The sequence below is a fragment of the Gopherus evgoodei genome, chromosome 4 (assembly GCF_007399415.2).
Source record: "Gopherus evgoodei ecotype Sinaloan lineage chromosome 4, rGopEvg1_v1.p, whole genome shotgun sequence".
NCBI classification, from domain to species: Eukaryota; Metazoa; Chordata; order Testudines; family Testudinidae; genus Gopherus; species Gopherus evgoodei.
Genome location: NC_044325.1, coordinates 109,736,520 through 109,759,052, shown reverse-complemented (window position 1 = coordinate 109,759,052; position 22,533 = coordinate 109,736,520). Strand labels below are relative to the sequence as shown.

Sequence of the window (22,533 nt, the reverse complement as noted above, 5' to 3'; positions counted from 1 at the left end):
GTGGGATGATTGTTTACCTGATTCCCACCTACTTGTACCCTGGTGGTAACCCTGATTCCCCCACCCTCCCCGCTCCTTGGGGGCGGAGCCAGAGCTCTGATCCCACCCTGGAGACTGGCTACAGCGCCGACCTGATCCTCTCTGTCTCTGTACCTGGGGGGCGGGGCCTAAAGCCCTGATTCCGTCTCCCTGCCGCCGGGAAGAGGTGGAGCCAGTACAACCCGAGTCACGTGTTGTTGATGACACATGTCTCAGACACGGGGAGGAATGTGACGTTAACCAGGAAGTGACATATGAAGGTGGTGACGTGTACGAGGTCATATAAGACGTTGGTTCCGCGCAGTCGTCGGCTGTGGGGGGCCGGAAGTGGTTAGGGGGGAGTCGCAGCTGGAGTGAAGCCTCCTCAGCTGGGAGGTCTGGGGCCCGTCTCGCCGCCGGAGCCAGCCCCAGGCAGACATGGATTTCCGAGAGATCCTGATGGTGGCGTCGGAGCAGCAGGGGCTGAGCGCGGTGTCGGTGAGAGCCCGGTGGGGGCAGGGGAAGGCCGCGGGGGGGCGCTGAGAAGGAAAACCCCGGGGGAGGCTTTCGTGAGAGCTGGGGGGGACCTGAGCTGGTAGGTGGGGTGAGCTGGGGGGTGCAGGGGGCCACGGGCTGGGCTGGGTCGGGGGCGGGCGAACTGGGGGGGGGCGGGGGGCCACGAGCCGAGCCTTTGATGTCACTGCCAGCCAAGAGTCTGTTGTCAATTCCCTGGAGCAGCGCGGCGGGGGCCTTTCCAGCCCCGGTTCCCAGCGCTGCGGGAGCGGAGGGGGCTTGTCCTCCGCCTGCTCTGTCCGGCGACCCGGAATGAGACGCGCATTCCGGTGAAATGTTTGCAGGGAGCTGCAGTTACTGGGGTCCAGGTGGGATCATCCTTTGCGTTTAAAATAGAGTTGACGTTTGTTTCCAGTGTGGGACGAAAAGGCAGGAAGAAAGACCGTCCGGGAGCAGCGCACTTCCTAAGCAGCCCCAGATCTTTTCTAGCTTTGATCGCTGTGAAATGAAGGAGGCAGCTGTGGCAGGTGGAAAACTGCAGTGTGCTGGGATTAATTTTTTTTTTCTGTGTAAAACATTTAAAGCCAAATTAACGTCAGCCTTTGTTCGCTTTTACAACAAACAGAATAAAATCAGTTTTATGTGGAATTAATGTAGATTTGTGCATAAAATAAGCCAATTAACTGGTATATGTGAAATCTGAAAGCAGGTAGGATCAAGTAGCTTGATGGTTTGGATTTCCTGCTCCTGTCTCTGCTACCCTTGACTGGCAAGGGCTGAAATTACTTCTAACACAGTGTATCTGTTTCGCGAGGGTAAGGAACTTTTCTCATTTTCCAGCAGTGATCACTTCAGCTAGTTAAACAAATTTGTTGTTGATAAATACTGTAGCGGTCTTGCCATTCTTCAGTCAGAGCTTTGAGGTTCTGTTTCCCTGATGACATTTGATATCTTCACTTATCTTGGTGTAGATCTTGGGGTAGGGTGGAGGCATTTGCCTTTTGGTATTAGTGATGAATCAGCAATTGCAGAACCTTTAACTTTTGTCTTGACAGGTAATTCATTTGCCTGTATGTTGTATTCTATCCCTAACACTTGATCTGTTTCTGTCTTGTAGTAGTTAGATGTCTTGCACCTTTTAAAATTACACGTCTACTCAGTTTTCTCCTGCGGTTTTAATGGAATACTTGTATTTGCTTCCTATCTTAAATAGTTGCGTGTTGTTACTATGCATTGTTGAAACAGCTCTCATTTCCAATCAGAGGTTCTCTACTATTCAAGGGCCCAGTCCTGCTCCTTTTAATAGGTGTTTAGCCATAGCCATTGTCTTCAAAGGAAGCTGGATTAGCAGGATTTACTTGCATGGTTAACTTAATTGTAGAGTGGAAAAATTATTTCAGGTGTAGAGGAGTTGAGGCTTCCTTGTGTCCCTGTGCTGATATAAGTGAAATTAGTGCAACTTCTGCTTGTAGGCAAGGCCATCTGTGTAGTGTGGAGGGGCTTAGGAAGGGTTGCTGTTCTCAGTGAGGTGTGCAGTGGGGGGAACTCTGCCGTGTGGTCTTTAGTTGTAGCTGCCAAGGTATAGGAGAGGCTATTTCTTGTGGGCTTCTGAAGATAGACATCTAAGGCACCCCTACCTGCTGTTGACTTCAAATGTAAGGGACACTGTGGTTTAGTGTGGTCTAGCAGAATAATTCCGCAGAATAATTCCGGATTATAGAATTTGCACATGCTATTGTCAGTTCTTTGCAAACCAGCAGGACAGTTAAGAACATTTTGTTCTATTTTTTTCTTTTAGAAAAACATAAGAAAGTATGTGAAGAAAATATTGAAGTTGTGCAACTAAGGACTCACACTTTGGAAAGTCAATTAAGTTATGGTTTCATATGCTAGGTAACTCCCTTGTCTGTGTATTCTCTGCAATATCATCTTTAATGATCACATACACTGTATGCAATTTAATAAATTTTTCTATAACCTTAGATACACAGAAATACAAGATATTTGTGTATGTCTGAGTTTATGAAAGCCATTTGTATGAAAGGTATACAATAAACCATACTTTTGCATCATACATTATGTTAAATGTACCATACAGAGTAATTAGCAAAACTTCCTGACATATAAAAACCACAAAATCATAGCTAGATTAGTGTCTTTCTTAAATGATTTATTCCCTGAATTTTACTCAAGGAAGGCTTATTTACTGTAAATAAGTTTTTAGTATGTGAGGTGTTAATGAAGACAATATGTTCCACTTCATGACAATGAAAAAAACCAGGATGCTGTGCATATGCATCTGATTTGTAGAAAAGTATATTTGTATTTTTTAGAACTAGTATGTGGTATTTAAGTTAGACTGTATTGTTGTGCATGCTCATTAGGGTAATAAAGTGTGCAGCTTCACTGTAGCCTTTTCCTGACTTCTGCTTTAACCTTACTGTTCCTGCAACATAGCGTTTTGGGTGGAATAAAGTCATTGGCAATGAGATTTTTAAAACTGTAAAACCAAAACTGGTTGCTTAATGTTGTCACTGAGGAAGTGCGGAAAGGCTGAGTATTTGAGAAGGTCAATTTAAGGGCACTGGCAGGCTTGCTCTGCAGTCTTTCCCATCTATATATCATTCATTGACTTCAAGACTTTAGATGGCTCTGGGGTAGAGCTGGGGATGAGGGTCTTGGGATACAAGAGGGGGATCTGAGGTTGAGGGGTTTGGAGAGCAGGAGGAGGATCAGGGCTGTGGCAGGGGATTGGGGCACCGGGGGAGGGGGCTCAGAGGTGCAGGTTCCCAGTGACGCTTACCGCAAACAGTTCCTGGAAGCATGTTCCCCCTCCTGCTCCGAGGCGCAGCCAGGCAACTCTGCAGGTGCCATCTCTGCAGCTCCTGTTGGCTGGGAACTGCAGCCAATGGGAGCTGCAGGGGCGGTGTCTGCGGACGGGACGGCACGCAGAGCCGCCTGGCCAAGCCTCCACATACTACTTAGGAGCCGGAGGGGGGATCATGCCGGCTGCTTCCTGGGAGCTGTGCGGAGCAGGGCAGACCCCTGATTCCATTCCCCAGTGGGAACTGAGGGCCGGATTCAATGGTCTGACAGGCCAGATGTGGCCTTTGGGCTGTAGTTTGCCCACCCCTGATCTAGAGCTTCTGAATCCCAGACTTTTGAACTCCAGGCAACAGTTCAGAGAGGAGGGGCTGTAATAGGGTCTAGCATAGAAACAGCTTGGCTCCAATTTGGGCCATAAATGGTTATTTTTGGAGGAGCAATTAGGGTTGGAGTCTTCCTTGGAACTGGAACAAAAACACTACTTTCAAGTTCATTAGCCAGAACATTTGATCAGTCATTCAACATCCTTTTCTGGCTGCATAACTGTTGTTGGTTCTACCTATATGTTCGAATTTAAATGTGCTTTTAGTAGAAAAGGTTTATAATTGCTTCATCCCATTAAGTCTCTAAGGAGTTGCCCTTTGCTAGAAGCCAAAGTGGTGTTCTCCATCACTTATTTATATAAAAGGTTTTCTGTGTGAAAGTTCACTAAACTTGTCATTATCAAAAGAAAAATACTTTTTTCAAAGGAAATTAAGCACTTTTGTCAATAATGTTTCATTAAAAACAGTGATAGTATAACAAATTACAACTCCTGTTTGCCAGCTAATGCTGCTACATGAATGGTGGTTAGATGGTCATCAAAAGTCTTCAGACCCCAGATTGAAATCCACTGACAAGGGAGATCTCTTCTATTTCTGATGAAGGGCCAATCCTTATTATAGAGAATTTATAAAACACAGCAATTAGAAACCTGAAAGAGAATAGGACTTAAATCTCATAGAGGTCACCAAGAACTGAAACAACTTTCCTGTAGACCTGCACTGATTGAAGAGATGATATTTTTTGGTAAACCACACTTAAATATGTGGTAAGTGAATACATTGAACCATGTGGACTAATGCTGATGGATTTAAATGGCTGCAGTGCAAGTTAAATGAAGAAGTAGCTGCCAGCAGAATTTGCAGACACATGGATGTCAGTAACATGGTTTATTGTACATCATTATAAAAGCCCCTTCCCTATAAAATTTATTTCTATGGCTGAGAAGTAGCACCAGTGCACAAACAGCTATGAACAGGTCAAGCCAACAGAGCTTATAACCCAAAGTGTATACTTGAAAAAGGCTGTGAGCAGCTGAAGAGAAAAGACCTTCTGGTGCTCATTGGAATGTGTATTACCTCCTCTCATGGGCAGTGGAAACTTTGGGCATGTTATTTCTGCATATGAAATATGAAGATGGGACCTGATGTAGAGTAAAAACATGACATGCCTACCCACAATCAGTCCACACTTAGTGCTGGTCTGTTCTAGGGGCAGGGATTGACTTAAGATACACAATTTCAGCTACAATAGAGTACTGGAGTCAACAGGAAGGTGCTCGGGGATTGATTAATCGACTCCTGATAGATCAATTGTTACCTGCTGAACCGGCGGGTAGTGTAGACCTGCCCATACAGGGTTCATGTAACTGTGTCTCACCTCATAAACCAGAGCCTAGAAATAGCATCCTATTAGACCGGTGGTTCTTAACCTGGGGTGCATGATTCCCTTTCTGGGGGGTCTGAGACATGCTAGATATTTTTAGAAGGTAAATCATCGAAAACACAAATTAAGCACAGGTGCCTAAGTACAACTACTTTGTTTCATCAAACCTATGTATTTATTAACATACATTTTTAACCATTACTGTAATATACAAACAAAAAATATATCTAAGTTTAAAGAACTGACCTACTTCAATTATTTTTGATAAGGGGTGCGAAAACATATTTTGATTTTTGATAAGGAGTGCGAGCACATATTTTGAGAACCAAAGGGGTGCAGGCGGCAGTAAAGATTAAGAACCACTGTATTCAACCAACTTCCGTATGACAGTGGCCTAGCCATAGGATGTGATATAAAATGCCGGTCTGGACTGAAGATTTTTGTTTTATTCTGAGCTTGATTTGCTTTCATAACTGAGCTTTAGGGTCCGGCAGAGTTTGTGACCAAACTGTATGTAGGGTTCTAACTTTTCATTTTTTTTTAATTAATCTCTATTGCTATGTAGAAGACACAAGGGGAAATGACTATACGGGAGGGAACAGTGAAACTTGCTATTGATAAATATTGTCAAATGCATAAGCAGAAAAATATTTTTCTGTGATCATTTTTAGCTACTGTAATCTTTGGTTTTATGAAAATAACATGTATAAAATGTTCAGACTGATTTTTTTAGTTGTCCCTGTAAGTAAAGACATGCAAGATTGTGTTCAAGGAAATTTTCCAAATGAACATCAACTTTGAGGTTTTTGAATAGTTTACCTCAATAGTTCTCAGCCATGAGTACATGTACCCCTGGGGGTACACACAGGTTTTCCAGTAGGGGTTGGCTGGCTGTGGGCAAAATTCAGGGAGGATGAGGTAAAAATTTGCATCCTCTGAGCATGAAGGAGCCTCGGAGGAGGATGGTGGGGAAGAGAATATCTTCTAACGATAAAGCTCATTAGTGGGATGAATAATTTTTTCAGTACTTTAAGGCACCAATGTACAGTTGAGGAAAGGCGCTTCCAGTGCCCAGAAGATGAGCCTTGAAAATGTATCTTGTATTTTGTGAGAAAGCAAAGCCAATGTGGTACACTTCAGCAATATTTAGCCATGGAGTTGATATCAGTTGCTACCCTGAGAGATAATCAGTGTTTACAGTTTGAGAAGCACACTGTTCCAGAATAGCTTGACCTGCTCTTTTCTAAAGGCTGTTTTTCCATTCCTTTGGCAAACTTTTTGATAACCGTGTGAAACTTGATTGGTGTAGCTGCTGCTTACTTGGTAAAAAGTAGAATGTTCATGCTTATCTTGTCTGTAATTCCAGGAAACTGATGTTGGAGTAGCTCACAGTTTAGAATAATCATTGTGTGGATGGTTCTGGAACAGCTCTGTGCTTCAGACCAAGTGTTCATTTTTTAAATAGAGCTAAACTTATAAATCTGTTCTGGTTACTCATTTCACAATGCGTGCAAACAGAGTTTGAAGAAAATACTTTTTGGAGCTGAACTAGTGATTCATAACATGAGAAATACTGTAAATAATTTGTGGTGTTTGGTAGCTGCATCTTCAAGATCAAATAGAAATGATATTTAGAAAGCTTCCTTGACTGGAAAAAACTCATATTAAAAATATTACTATATACTCTTGTACAAGTTCCCACACAAAGGATGTTGAGAGGAATTGCTTGTAATGCCGCTTATTCACCAGAAAGCAGTGTATTTTGCTGCATTGTAATACAGTGCTCAAAAATGCTTCTCTAACCCTTAATTTATTTATAAGCCTTTCTAATGTGATAGATCTTTCTGCATTTGGCCCTGCTATATGTAAAGCATTTTTTGCCAAGAGGTTCTCTTGTATAGAGCTCTTAAACAAAATTTCTGTTTTGTACATTTATTATTTTTTAAAATCATTTGTAGAAATTGAATGATAAATTTTCAAATCTGAATTTACTGTTGGTGAAATGTGTTATCAGCTTTAGGAATGAAATCATCCACAGAGCAATAATATAACAGGTAGTAGCAGTGCAGGGTTCTCTAAATTGCTCACCAGTGTGCGTCAACCTTGTTCTGGAAGGATCTCTTCTAAGAATGAGAGGGTAGTCCAGTCTTCGTCCTTTCAGTCTGAAACTGTCAACAAAAAGATCAGTCTTGATGATGTGTAAATACACCTCTACCCTGATATAACACGGGTTCGATATAACACGGTAACCCCAGGGCTCCAGCAGCGGGGCTCAAGCGACGCTTTAAAGGGCCTGGGGCTCCGGCTGCTCCCGGAACTGTTTAGTTCCCCGGACATTTTATTTTGTACCCAACAGGAAAGGTGAACTACTAACAAAACTGCTATTGATGCCTTTCAAATGAAGGGCCCAACCTTTGAAATCTTTACTTTCTCTAGTTGTCATTACTAAGATGATTAGTCCCACTGATTTCAGTTGCAAGTGCAAAGGATTGTTGTGTGTGTGAGTTAAGAGCTACTCAAAGGAGTAAGAGGTTTGCAGGAAGTCCTCAGATTGTGAAGATACATTTTATGCATAGACATATCTATCAGTAGATACATTCAGGTTGTAGAAAGCTCGTAAACTTGATGTTGAATGTCAGGTTTTGCTAATGAAATGAGATTGTGGTTTTTTTTAGTTTTGCTTTAGCAATTTCAGGAATTACTAAAAGGCAATTTTTAAACAGCTGCTACAGGAGCCTTGCAGCTGGTGTTCTAAGAACCAGTTTTGGCTTAATGCTTAGTAGAAATAATCCTCTGAACCTTGAATCTTAGTAAACATATTTGTTTTAACACATGCTCATATTTTTATATAACACACTCAAAGCATTTGTGTTGGTATGTTGCAATCTTCATCAGAAATTAGAGCTAAAAAACTCCAATTGGCCATATACTTAAGTCTGAGTAAAATTACACTGCTAACCAGTTTTTCTACCTCCTAGGTATTTGGCCATAGGTTTCTTTTTCCAGATGTTACCCAGTACAATGATTTCCTAAATTAAGTGTCTTGGTGGTGGTTTTTGTTGAATGAGACTAGCCACCCCCCCAGTGATGGTGTGTGTCAGCATGCTGCCAGCTGTAGAAATACATAGTTTCATATATGGCAGGATTTCAGCTCACTTCCCCAGGCAATTCTTTCAAATGAGGGAAATCTCAAAATTTTACAGAGTGATTTTGTTTCACCTAGCAGTCCAGTTAGCTAATGGCTTTTGCTTATTAGCAGAAAGGAAGATATACACTCTCTAAAATTACCTTTCTTTTCTTTCGGTTCTCCCAGCTGCTTTTGGATTTAACTGATTTCCCCTATTTCAGTTAGCTTATCTGTTGTCACCTTTGTTTCCTTCTTTAACCCTTTTTACTTTGAAGTGTGTCTTTTATATAAGGGAAGAAGTTCCAGTAATTCCCTAGTTTCTCCTTTTTACTTCTTCCACTCCTTGTAAGTTCTGTGTGATAGTAACCCGTAAGCCTCAAACTAAAATAACATCAGTTTCACACCTTTAATTATGTCAGAGCAGATCTTTGTGTGGTCACACATTTTGGATTAAGAGTATCCTATTTGGATGTAATGTAAATTGATTTTTTACCAAATTAAATTATATCCAAAGAAATTACTCTTAATCTGACAGTAGGGTCCACACACAGACTTGCATCGAAAATAACTAATCGTATAAAATAAAGCCAACATAGTTTGTATGCAGGCAGACAAGGAAGGCTGGACGAAGCCTGTAAACTCTTTCGATCTGGAAAGGGGGAGTCCTCCAAGAGTGAGGTGTATTACCTCACTCTCCAGACAAAGGCTCGTGTGTTGTGTGTGGTACTCCTTTCCCCTACTGAGTGTAGAGCTGCATCTGGGCCCATTCTAATGGCTGTTTCTACTAGACCACTGGTGTAGCTATTGCACATGTTGTCAGTCTCCCTCCTTTTCTCACGTTTTTTCCTCTTCATCCCTTCTGATTTTCTTCTGTCTTCTCTTTTGGTCCATTTCCTCCTTTCTGGTTCCTTATCCATTTTATGCCTAGAATGCCGCCTTTTGTACACAGGGCCTGTTCCTGTGCAATGCTGAGCTTCCTCATTTCTTGTTGGAAGTCTGTTGCTTAATGAATATTGCCTTTCATCATTAACATATTTAAAGCCAGATAAATCCCTGTTACTAAGGCTTCGTCTACACTAGCACTTTTGTCAGCAAAACTTTTGTCAGTCGGGTCTGAAAAAACACACTCGTGACTGACATACATTTCACCGACAAAAGCACCAGCGTGACCAGTGCGATGTTGGCAGGCGAGTGGCAGTGGCGCAGGTGCAGTGGTACAGTTTTCTGTAGTGTAGACAGCCTAAACTTCTCATTGATTGTGATTTTCCCATTTAATAAAAACAGCTATATATATTAAAACCTTTGTTTTCTTCTGACCAATTTGCTTTCTCTTTGCAGAAAAGATACAGTTTGGCAGTAGGCCCTCCCAAAAAAGATCCAAAAGTCAAAGGTGTCCATTCTGCAGCAGTGCAAGCTTTTCTGAGACGGAAAGAAGAAGAAATTAGGGAAAAAGGTACTTGTTAAAGTTGTTCTGAGTATTCCCTACTGGAGGAGAACTTCTTCAGTGACTCTCTCTTTGGGACATTTTTACCCTACTCCTTACGTGCCTTTGAATATCATTGTTATAGGTCCCCATTCTTTGGAATGTCCTTTCGTAATTGCTGTGGAGTCAGAACCCACTATAGAGCAGTGATCCTCAGGGCTGCACACATTCTCCTTTGTGAATCCAAATGTTTGCTCAGCAGCACTTACGCATTTACTGTCAAAGCAGCCAGAAAGGACTAATAGCATGAACCAGGAGTGGGCACAAGGAATTGTTCTGAACTTCTGTACAGCTTTTAATATTGAAAAAACTGTATTTAAGTGTCTGAAAGTGACACAAAGCCAGGATTCCTGTCTTTACATCACAACATTGTGCCTTTAAAAATTAGACACTTTAACCCCATCTGGACTAATTTTAAATCTTTTGGCTATAGACTTGATTCAGACCATTGGTGTTTTAAAGTTGTGTGTATGTTCCCTATAGTTGTTATTGTTCAGACTGACAGTAGCCATGTTCTTCATAATATTTACTTAATCCCTCTAGAATTCTTCATCTCCAGAAATTTAGATTAGACGTGACTGAAAAATCTTTTCCTGATATTCTTTTACAGAACTAGAGGCAAAAAGGAAGAAGGAGAAACTTCTAGCTAAGCGTATTGAATTGAAACATGATCGAAAAGCAAGAGCTATGGCTTCACGGACAAAGGACAACTTCTATGGCTATAATGGCATTCCTATTGAAGAGAAGCCTAAAAAGAGGCAGACTTGTGAAAATGTCAGTCGATGCACAGATGCAGAATATATGACAGAAGATGAGGAAGAGCAATTTGAATACAGTCAGACTGAATCTGAGCATGAACCAGAGGAATATGAGGAGAAACCATCCAAAGCTGCAGTGAAACCAAAGGCACCTCCCAATAGTGCTTCTACCCCTATGAACTTTGTAGATCTTCTGAGGCTGGCTGAAAAAAAACAGTATGAACCAGTAGAAATAAAAGTAGTTAAAAAGACAGAAGAAAGGCCAAGAACAGCAGAAGAATTGAGAGAAAAAGAATTTTTGGACCGGAAAAACAAAAAAGGGGAAATCCAGAAAGAGAAAAAAAAACCTGAAAAAGAGATTAAGAATGTAACTGCATCAAGTTCTTCAAATAAAGTGTTTTCTCATAAAGAGTTTATAAATGCAAAACTTAGCAAAAACTCAGTGGATAAATGTTCCTCTTCAAAAGGCAGTTTCCCTTCTCAGTGTGGTCCTGATAAGAAATCCAGTCGACCTGTGTTTAGCGACAAACATGCAAGGTCATCATCTTCCTCCAAATACAGTCAAGTGGAAAAAGCAAAAGTTACACAAAATGAATCTTTAAAAAGCTCATCGAGTGGCATCCATAGTAGATCTTCAGTCAATGGAGTAGGAAAATTTGGGTCAGGCACACATACACCAAGCTCAAAAGCACCCACTAATGGGGCTCAGAAACTACAATCTACTAAAGAACCTAGTCTGAAAAAATCTACTTCTCTGCATACAAAACTGGGTAGTGCAACACCTCCTCAGCATGAAATTGTTAAAAATTCCAGCTCTGGGCGGCCGGGAAGCAGTGTGGGAGTGGGCAGGCCCGGGCGGCTGGGGACCAGTGCAGGAATGGTTAGGCCAGCCAGCAGTGTGGGGACAGGCGGGCCCGGGCGGCCGGCCAGCAGTGCGGGGATGGGCGGGCCCGGGCGGCCGGCCAGCAGTGCGGGGACGGGCGGGCCCGGGCGGCCGGCCAGCAGTGCGGGGACGGGCGGGCCCGGGCGGCCGGCCAGCAGTGCGGGGACGGGCGGGCCCGGGCGGCCCGCCAGCAGTGCGGGGACGGGCGGGCCCGGGCGGCCCGCCAGCAGTGCGGGGACGGGCGGGCCCGGGCGGCCCGCCAGCAGTGCGGGGACGGGCGGGCCCGGGCGGCCCGCCAGCAGTGCGGGGACGGGCGGGCCCGGGCGGCCCGCCAGCAGTGCGGGGACGGGCAGGCCGGGGACCAGTGCGGGGATGGGTGGACCTGGGCGGCCGGGGAGCAGTGCGGGGATGGGTGGACCTGGGCGGCCGGGGAGCAGTACGGGGATGGGTAGACCTGGGCGGCCAGGGAGCAGTGGGGGAACGGGCAGGCCGGGGAGCAGTGTGGAAATGGGTGATCCTGGACGACCGAGAAGCAGTGTGAGGGCAGGACCTGGAAAGTCAGTCAGTTCAAGCGTGGGACCTGGGCGACCAGGCAGCAGCTCAGTTGCACCTCCAAAACCTAAGTGCACTGTTGTATCAGAAACAATCTCATCTAAAAATCTAGTCTCCAGACCAATTAATGTACCAATGAATGGAACAAGACCTTCTCCAGGGCATAGACCAGTGTTTCATCCACAAGGTATGCTGTTTTCAGCAAATATTGTTTTGTGTTATAAATATGTTTCAGGCATTACTTGTTCCACATTTCTGTGGTTGAAGTTGATCGGAATTGCCAGTGAATTGTAGATATACTTAGAAAAATCTATCTGATAGCCAGAGTTGCATTCTGAAGAGTGCCACTACATAGCAGTATGACTTTCTCTCCCCTTGCCACTCATTGCAATATTTCTTTCCTTTTCACCTTACACTTACACCTAAGAAAATAAGATCCTTAGGTAGGTGAGGTCTTTTCCAGGGAAAGAGAGAGAACAAAATTAAAAAATACAAAGGAAGGAGGGAGGAGTACAACTAACCAAAAAAAAAAATGTAATTAGCTCTTTTCAGGTAACTTTTATAAACACGAGCTGCTTTTTAAGGATAGGTGTGTGAGTGGCAAAGGGGAGAGAAATGAAGGATTCCTGAGGTCCAGGTGCCATTTAAAATTGTGATTAATTAAATTTTAATAGTGCCTTCTGTTTAAGGATTTCAAAGCACTTCATAAAGATTAGGCCCCACAACAAATCTGTGAAGTATGCATAGTAAGTGTTGTCTGGATTTACTGTACCTTCTTGGCATGGGGAAGTGAAGTTTAAAAAATAAATTTCTTTGTAGTTGTAAATAGGATAGCACTTTTGCAAACCAGTATATTTGAAATTCCATGGTTGAACAAGTATGCAGGCATACATTTACCTTTCATTCTGGCAGTTCCTCTGGGATGCAGTTGACTATAATGATGGGAAACTTGGCTTGTACGTGGAGCTTAGAGGAAATATTTCCTCTTGTTGAGACGCTTGGAATGTCCAAATCAGTTTTTTTTTTTTTTAAACTCAGTCTTGCGGCCCAGAGTTGCAAATTGTACTCCAAATCATAGGTATACCTGCACAGAGTCCAGTGAAATCATTTATTTATCAAGGAGAAATAAAAGGAGAGAAGTAGTGGGGAGGAGCATAAATAAAAAATTAATAAAAATAATAATTTCAGTAGTGAAGATTATTTTGTGACAAATGGGTTACAGAAGTTGTAAATATTTTTACTCTTTCTGTTTAGGTCTTCCAAGGCCTTCTCTTCCACCTATAAGTTATAAAAGGCAAATAGAAGATGATGAAGAATATGATTCTGAAATGGACGATTTCATTGATGATGAAGGGCAACCCCAGGAAGAAATATCAAAACATATTCGAGAAATATTTGGCTATGATCGGAATAAGTAAGAGAAATTGATTAATTTTGTTTGACCAGCTCTTTTCTTCTGAAACTGTAAATTGTGAAACACTTTAGTGGAATTCTTTATTAGAGCTTCTTTTAACAGGCTAGAACTGATCACAGAACTAAAAATTAATGGTAGCTTAGTTGCAAGTGATCATTACTTGATCATATTTAAAATGTGCAAACAGAAGAAAGTCCAAACCAGTAGTATATATGTACTTTATGCTTTAACAGAGCCAGCTTTACAAAGCTGAAAAAAATTGAGCCAAATCAGCTGGAAAGAAGAATTTAATCAGAAAAAATGTGAATGATAATTGAGGATCATTTAAAAATATCTTACTAAATGCTCCAAAATCCACAATCCATCAACTGAGGTGGAAGGTCATGGTGGTTAAAAAAACCAATTTTATATATGTGTATGTGTATGTGTATGTATATGTATGTATGTATGTATGTATATAACAAATGGAAGAAAGGAGATGTTGACAATGATGAATATAAATTGAAAGTTAGGAATTACAGAAAATTGATAATGAAAGCAAAGGAACACAAGGAAAAATCTGTAGCCAGCAGAATTAAGGACAATAAGAAGGACTTTTTAAAATACTTTGGAAACAAAAAGAATCCTGAAAATTGTTGGTCTGTTACTAGATGGAAATGGTAGAATTATCAATAATCAGAAAAGACAGAAGGGTTCAATAATATTCTTGTTCTGTATTTGGGGGGGAAACATGATATCATCTAATCACATGGTGATTATGCGCTTTCCATTCCACAAGTATTTCTGGAAGGTGTTAAACAGAAGCTATTAAAGTTAGACATTTTTTAATCATCAGGTCCAGATAACTAGCATCCAAGATTTTTTTTAAAAAGCTTGCTAAGGAGCTCACTGGACTGTTAATGTTGATTTTCAGTAAGTCTGAGAGCATTGGGGAAGTTCCAGAAGATGAGGAGAAAGCTGCTGATGTGTCAAGTTTTAAAAAGGGTAAATGGTATGTCCTGGGTAGTTATAGGCCTGGCAGCCTGATGCGAGTCCCAGGCAAGATACTGGAGTGGGTGATATGGGTCTCGATTAACAAACACTTAAAGGAGGGAATGCAATTATGCAAATCAACATGGCTTTATGGGAGATAGATCAAACTGACTTGATATCTCTTTTTTTCTTGAGATTACATGTTTGGTTGATAAAAGTAATAGTGTTGCATAATAAATTTAGACTTATGTAAGGTATTTGACTTGGTACTACATGACATTTTGATTAAAAAACTAGAATGATATAAAGTTTTGTAGTAATGAAACATAAATTACAAAATTATCAATTCTTTGAGTTGCCGTATGTGATAATGGACAATACGTATTTCCAGCCCTGTGGTATTTAATGCTTTCTATGGAAGCCTGTAGTATTTCACAGTCTCTTCTAAATATTTATGCTCTATATTCAACATATAGTATCTTGTTGCTCAAGTGTAAAGCTCTGTAGCTAGCTCTTCAATTTGTGTTAACTGTTCTGTCGGAGGGTCAGACCTCTGATATATTTGTTTCACAGAACAATTAACATATGCACACACTAACCCAGAAATGAAACCTTTTATTTGCCTTGTTTCATACTCTGCCTCCTTTCTTAAGGTATTCATCTCTACTCCAATATAACGTGACCCGATATAGCACGAATTTGGATATAACACAGTAAGATTTTTTTGGCTCCCGAGGACAGCGTTATATCGGGGTAGAGGTGTATTTTTAAATGTAACAATATTTCAAAAACCTCAGTTTTTCTTGATAAAACAACATTTTCTTTAACAGTGTGGCAACCTTAATAGAACTGCCATGTAAGCATAACCCACCGTATGAATTAATTAGTGTGAATAGTGTCAAGTGAACATTTTTGACCTGAAGATTTGTGAAGTAGAAGTGTTATCCTCTTCTGCTTGCAGTTGTTCTTTCACAGCTGTCTAACCTATCAGTATAGCTGTCATTAAAATATCATGACAGTTCAACCACAAGAGGTGACCCCCTCAGACTGTTGAATTGTGTGAAGGAGGAAGCAGATGCCTACTTTGTTTCTACTTGACTTTCGTTTGTCTTTTTTTGTGGATGGGAAGGAAAGTGGGTAACTAAACAGTCCAATGGCCCAGGTGAGGAAAAGAGCAAAACTATTCAAATAAGACATTAAAAAAACCTGGCATATTGTCAGGAGCTTTTCTTTTACAGTGTTGGGCTAGTGGCTCAAAGACTACATCATATGGATACATTTTTTGTTTTCTAATGAAGAATACTAGGAAGGATTTCAGCCTTTTCCATATTATGCTGTTATGGACACCTGGACCTTCAACAGCAGGTCTGGTATTGTTAGCACTGAAACAGAAACAAAACAGAATGAGCCGTGTCAGGTGTTCTGCATAGGACAGGACACACTTTCTGTAATTCGTTATTGAACATGGGTTAACAAATACTCGGTTAAGTAAGTTAAAGTATGCTTATTATTCAGCGGGTTAAAACTTGAGTTTAATTTTTTGGAGAAATGTAATAAGGTATATATCAGGATAATCTTTTTTATTTTAAAAAATCTTGCCTATTTTTAATTCAACCATATATATTAGTGTTGATTAGCTCTAATATTTGTTTCTCATATTGGATTAAATATAAGTATTTTCTTTCAGATATAAAGATGAAAGTGATTATGCCTTACGTTACATGGAGAGCAGCTGGAAAGAGCAACAGAAAGAGGAAGCCAGGAGGTATGAATTAGATTTAAGTTTTGTTAGTAAGAATTTTCTTCTGCTTACTACTAGAACCTTTGTCATGCAGCTGAGTTAAAATGGACATTTTTCAGGTGAAATTTGGTCCTAAATATAAGCTTTGTGAAAACGAGCTTACATAAAACTTAAGGCCAAATGTCTTCCATAAGTGTCTTATAGTTCCAGTCAAAAAATGTTAACAAGCCTTGTGGTTTATCACTTAAATATTGTAGAATGTTGCTAATTCTTGAGAGCTGGGGAAAGGAATTGGCTAGTAAATGCATATATAAACATCGTCCAGACACAGAAATGCAAAATATAGTAATAATAAAATAATGAAAAATGAAGCAGATTTTTGAATTTCAGGCATAAATATCCAGGGCCGCTCTTTAGTGGCAATATATGACACAGGCCAACAGTCTGTAGTAGACCTTTATCATCTGCATTGTTTGAAGGTGAATGTGGTGCAGTTATAAAATCTACTCAGTGTTTTACCCGAACTACTGGGTACTGGGACTCAAACATAGAGACAGAGTTGCACAAGTTTCCTGTTTTCATTATTGGGCCTTTACGTTGTCCTTTAAAAGATGTGTTAAGTATTGCATACTTGCAACTTCTCACCAAGGTTGGCCAGTAGGTCTTGATTGCTTCCCCAGGTACAGCTACTCTTCCCACAAAGTTAGTCAACCTGCAATATGGAGTTACGGGGACCAACTGTCCAGTTGATTACTTGAATGCTACACAGCAGCTGCTCTTCACCAGATTGTGTGATTGGGACCATGAAACAAGGGTTTTTCGGTGTTGATCACCTGGCTCCCTGTTAAACTGTTTTTGAAGGTTTAGATGCTCCCCTTAAAAGTCTAAGGAAAGAGTTGTATTAATTGCCAAGCACCTGTGCAAAATATCTTTTTCTCTCTACCCCAAAATGCTTTTAACCATATATCCCAGGCTTGTTGTGCATCCTTCAAGTGGAGAGAGATCTTTCTAACCCAACAAACCTAAAATTCTGGGTACCATGCAGCTTTTATTTGAAAAGAAAAATATTTTATGCCAAACTTCAATTATTTAAATACTTGGTGTATTTAATACTTCAAGTTAAACTCTAAATTTGGGTTAGTTACTTTTTCTACATGAAAAAAAGAGCAGGAGTTATACACATTAATGTCTCCTGGGTAGCTGTATGTAAAGGATTTGGTATCTTCTCTTATTTGGCAGTTTGAGACTTGGTGTCCAAGAGGACCTAGAAGAGCTGAGACGTGAAGAGGAGGAATTGAAACGTAAGAGGCAGGCAAAGAAGCTGAGGACACGTTAACTGATTTACAGTGGTTTTGTTCTGTTTTTCTACTATCCTGGTCACTCCTTTGCCTCAATATTTCAGCTCTTCTTATATTATAACTTTAGTTTTTATTTGCTTATTGGTGAGCAAGAAAATATGTAAAGGGAGGAGAGGGCATAGAAAAACAAGGCTTTAGTTTGACCCTAAAATATTTATTTTTAATACTTGCCAGGGATAATTTTTTACAAAAAGAAACTAATGCAGATTTTTGGAATAAAAGCTATTAATGAATGTTTCCATTGACTAAATTAGTTCAAAATGCCAGCAGAAATATTGACTGACTATGCACTGGCTTGCAAGATTTATGTGGGCCCATACACCAGTAAATCAGACTTGCATTCTTCATTTGACATGTGGGGAAAAAAAAGATGAATGCCATTTATGTTACTTTTGAGAGATAAAAGTACTGCTTTGTGTCTTAAATCTCCTGGATTAGGATCCCTCAAAATATTGAAATATCATCTTCTGTTCAAAACAGCTTGGTTATAAATTTCAGCCATTGCCAGTAATGTTTAAAGCAATAAAATATGTTTTTCTGGTTTGAGAACCTTGTGTCTTGACAAAAATAGTAATTAAACAGAAGAACCTTTGATTTCTAAAAAAAAGCTTGTCATTTGTTATACCTTGCATTTAGCAGTGTGACCAAGTTTACATTGGCATTTTTTATGTCTGGAATGTCAATGCCAACTGGTTTCAGTAAAACACAAATAAACATTTTTCCTGGAAAACAGGAATTTGCAGTGTTTGTATATAACTAGTGCTTTTTAGCTCAAGCAAATGCTTAGGAATTTTTTTCTGCTCTGCAAATCTTAAAATTGATTTTACAGTTTCATCTGTTTTTACACGTTGAGTGTACAGTATACTTTTATGTTTTCTCTTGTGTTAAAAATCAGGTTTTTTTTTAAATATGAAGCAGTTATTTATGCAAGCAGTTGCAAAGTCTGGAAGAGTATATTAGAAGGAAGTTGTGTGAAATACAGAATTTTCAGATTTTTTTTTTGATCAAGCCAAGATGCATTTGCAATTCCTCTGAGATATCAAATAACTTTGCAGTTGTCATGCTGAATTCAACTAGTGAATACTTCTGATTTAATTTTAGCGAACCAAAAATTTAAATGTAATGTGTATCAAGAGTTCCGCCCTCCTATTTTGATGCCCATATTGCACCTTTATTTCAAGCTATGCACTACAAAGATAAGTTTCCTCTCAGTAAATAAGCATGTAAACAATAGGCACACGGTTCATCTAAATCTGCAGAGATTGCACTCTGGGTTCACAGCCCTAATCTAATGATGCATTACTTTTTATCCCGCATGCTACATAGTGTGTGTTCTCATCAAAGAGCCAGTATCACTACTCTACTCTGCTTCAAGCATTAGCTCTCCATTAGTAGTACTTCTGCCATTAGATACTTGAACCTGTTGCTAACCTCTAATGCTAGAAGCAGTTGGCAAAGTGTTACAAGGTTATTGGGGGTAAGTGGAAGAGACTGGCCAAGGAATAAGAGGAGGAGGGAGAAGAGAAATTGCATGCAAAATGAATAGATACACTAGGAAGGAGGGAACTTAGCCTATCAGAAGGCATTTCTTGTCATTGCTGCCTCCAGAAACACCAATTCTGGCATCAAAGTGGAAGGACCAATATTGGCAGCAGGTGACCTGACTGACTCACTGTAAGGAAAAAAGGGGCATTGTCCCTATCATAAACTGTTTATGGCAGTGGTGAAGCATTCCATCTTTTCAACACATTTCTAAAAGGAATGAACCCTTTGGATAGTGATTACAGGTTTGTGTAGCAGTAATTGACAGAGATACCCAAATGAAGGTAATTACCAGTGCGCCTCTGTATTTTTTTAAAAACTATTATATTGCAGAACATAGAAACTGATGCATCTCTGTTGTACTTGATATATATATACACACACACACACACACACACACACACACACACACACACACACACACACACACACACACACACGAGATGATGCAAGATACTGTCACCTGATTGGTTGATTATTTACATGCCATTGTATGTTTGCTCTGCTTAATGGGACCAGCTGAATTGTTTGCTGTAGTTTCTAGAATTATCCACTCAAGACAATGAATGTTGGGATCATGACCAAGTGGCTGTTCATTTTTTTAAACTGAATTGGACCTCTAGATCTTTGTCAGCCCAGATAACTATATTAGCCACGAACAATCATCTGAATTGTTGAAAAACCCTTTGGAAATAAAAAATGTATTCACTGTTTGATCCACTGACATTTTTTAAAGTGTATATTAGAAAATGACACTTCTAAAACATTCAGTTTAGAGCTAAATCTGCCTTTCAGATAAAAATAGGTGAAATAAAGCCCTGATTATCCTTTTTTTTACTTTAATTACTTACTTTTTTACTTTACTTTTACTTTAATTGGCAGAGATGCTGTAATTAACACTATTACAAGATTATTTCAACTCTTTTATCTTGAAAGCACCGTGTTGTCATTTGTCTTGTACAAAATGACTGGAATATCATCTCCATTGCTAGCCTTCCTCAAACACAGTACACCTTGTGCTGTATTTGTTCCCTCATAAAATAATTGTTTAAATATTTTTGATATTTCATATAGAAATTTAATTCATTCTTTGCAGTCAAGACATACTTTCTCAGAGCTAGTATGGGTTAAATTGTCGTGGAAAATTGACCACCAGTCAGTTGAGTTGATCAGACAGCCTGAGGCTCCTTTATTGATTAATCATAGATTACAAGCATATATGCAGGGAGAGACGACAGGACCTCTAGCAAGAGGGAAGTCGCTCTACCTTACAGCAATAATACCTGGGTTTATAAAGCTTAAAACCGCAAATTACCATATGAGCTTATACATCCGAGGATACCATATTTGGTTAATATAATGACAATTTTTAACCATCTGCAAAAACTTTTATTATTGCTATACCGGTTATGAGCTAATTTGCAAGCCTGCTTTTTGCAACTTCCCCTTTATACGGGTTTTTGTTAATGTCAGGACTTTGACACCTGGTTTTCGCCTACTTGCAGTGTCAGCAGCTATGTTTCTTAAGCAAATTTGAGGAACTTGGGCCCAAAATGCATGTTCGGCCAAGTTTATTAGAGGTTAATTTTCTGTGTGCACAAGCTGTTTATTTGGCAGTGATGGAGGGGTTTTTTTTTAAGGGGCTTTATGTCAGTTTAACCCCCTATAGCAGCATTCTGTGATTTAGCAGCATTAAGTAACATAATAGTAGCGTATAACATAGTGAAATTAGAAAGTGAGCCAAAGGAGGGTTAGTATAAATCAATGTTTTAACTTTGCTATATGTTACTGTGATTGAGGCCTAAGGCCTTGATATGATTATTAACTTGATTAAGACCCGGCCTCTGGGCCTGGGGTCGGCTTTCTTTATCACTAATTTTTTTAAACTCTGTACGAGTTACTAGATTTTAATTAACCTGCCTTTGTACATTTACTGCATTCTTACTGCTTGTAAATCAGCTAGGAAAGTACTAAAAAAAAATTTTATATCCAAAAAGCTGTTTACTCTCTATCAGATAATTAATTTTATTTTGTTAATGTAGTCAATATCTGATGAGACTTCAAAAGACTTTGAAGTAAGAAAAAAAACAAACCCATTGCCTATTCCCCATTGCCTATTCCTGCTTATAAGGATTACATGTTAAGCTAGTGACGTTCATCATAATTGTTTATTTTGGTTTTTAGTTTTAAATTCAGTGTTTGAAGATGTGCCTTTTTTTTTTTTTTTTTTTTACTAAATTGGGTCTAAAAAAAATCTATTCATGAATGTAGGAGTATAAAAAACTAAAGATTAGTCTGTTTCTGCTCTCACAGATGACAGATCTTTAAACTTGATAGTCTGAAAGATTAGTTTTTCATAAAATCTTTCCAGGTCAGGCTTCGACTGCACAATTACAGTAACTATTTCTTTACCTGTATTACTAAAAGAAATTAAGGGCACTTTGTATTAGACTTTTAAAAAATGTTTTGTATTTACAATTCAGCTGTGCTTATACATCACAGCACTGTCCTCAGGCGATCAGGGTAGTGCATCACAGGAAGCCTTAGTGTGCAATTCTGTGCTGTGCTTTAAAGTAGAAATTTTTCAAAGTAGATAGAAATCTATTCACTTGAGTCTGGAATTATTTTTGTGTAAACCCCAAAATTGTGCAGGAAAACTTTTTTTTTTTTCAGTTTGAAACCTAATTAGTATCTGAAACATATTTCCCAATACAGCAGAAGACCAAAACAGAGAGAGAATATATATGGAGAGATACTAGTGATTAAATTGTGGTAAATATACTTGACTTTTATTTATTCTGGTACATGTGATGCGAAATTGAATTGTTAGTACGTAATTGAATGCTTTCTGGTTTAGCCTATAATTTTCTTTGGGGGTTTCATTTGTGCACAGCGTCTTTTTACAAAATGTGACAGATCAGGTAAAAACATACATAGCTTAACTGTTTTCTGGGTGCTGTCAAGAAAGTGTATACTTTTACGTATGCTGAGTGCAGATAAAAGTTTTGCATATTATGTATATAATAAAATACAGGTATTAAACGTTTTATTTATCTTTGTCATTGGTTTGCATTAATTTATATACAATTTATGCTATTTTTTTCCTCCTAGACTCCTTACAAGATACTAGGTGAGCCCCAGTTGCCCTAAAGGGGAAGAAAGTGATCAGAAGTGCTCATATAGCCTACCTGAATGTATGGAAATCTAGCAGAGTAACTCATCCATTCAGGAAAGCAAACTTTGAGACTGCACAGGGACAGGCCATCCCTCCACTCAGCGCTGACTCCATCCTTATGCCCAATGTATTTATAATGAGAATTTTTGCCTAGTTTTGCTAACAAAATGGTGCCCACAGGGGAAGTGGAGGAACAGTGAGCCATGTACAGTTTCAGGTCTGATTATGACAAAGCTTTTGTCCTGTAATGGACCAGCTTCTGAAATATAAAAGATTTGGAGGCTGTTTCTCCGTTGCCTCATCCCTCATGGTTGTTCACTTTTATGAAAATTAGGTGTAAATCAGTACTGTTCTGATTTTGTAGCAATTTACGCTCCCTATATGAGAGTAAATGAATACACAGGGTGCAAAGTAGTGGTAATCAGGCCATCTGCTTCCCTTTTTTGGGAGAACAGAATGGGTTA

At 39.7% G+C, this 22,533-nt stretch overlaps 1 protein-coding gene across 1 annotated transcript; it reads left to right on the top strand.

Moving 5' to 3' along the window:
- Window positions 1–294: 294 nt before the first annotated feature.
- Window positions 295–19,494, top strand: SPTY2D1 (SPT2 chromatin protein domain containing 1). The gene is made up of 6 exons (XM_030560542.1): window positions 295–516; window positions 9,530–9,644; window positions 10,285–12,054; window positions 13,122–13,281; window positions 15,941–16,018; window positions 17,234–19,494. Exons 1-6 carry the CDS (start codon window positions 457–459, stop codon window positions 17,328–17,330), a joined length of 2,280 nt encoding a protein of 759 aa, XP_030416402.1. The 5' UTR covers window positions 295–456; the 3' UTR covers window positions 17,331–19,494.
- Window positions 19,495–22,533: the final 3,039 nt, after the last annotated feature.

Excerpts from the sequence above, each read along its gene's own strand:
- SPTY2D1 (XM_030560542.1), top strand. The coding sequence starts at position 457 with ATGGATTTCCGAGAGATCCTGATGGTGGCGTCGGAGCAGCAGGGGCTG. Across the intron at positions 517-9,529 it reads AGGGGCTGAGCGCGGTGTCG|AAAAGATACAGTTTGGCAGT; the intron begins GTGAGAGCCCGG and ends TTCTCTTTGCAG. Across the intron at positions 16,019-17,233 it reads CAGAAAGAGGAAGCCAGGAG|TTTGAGACTTGGTGTCCAAG; the intron begins GTATGAATTAGA and ends CTTATTTGGCAG.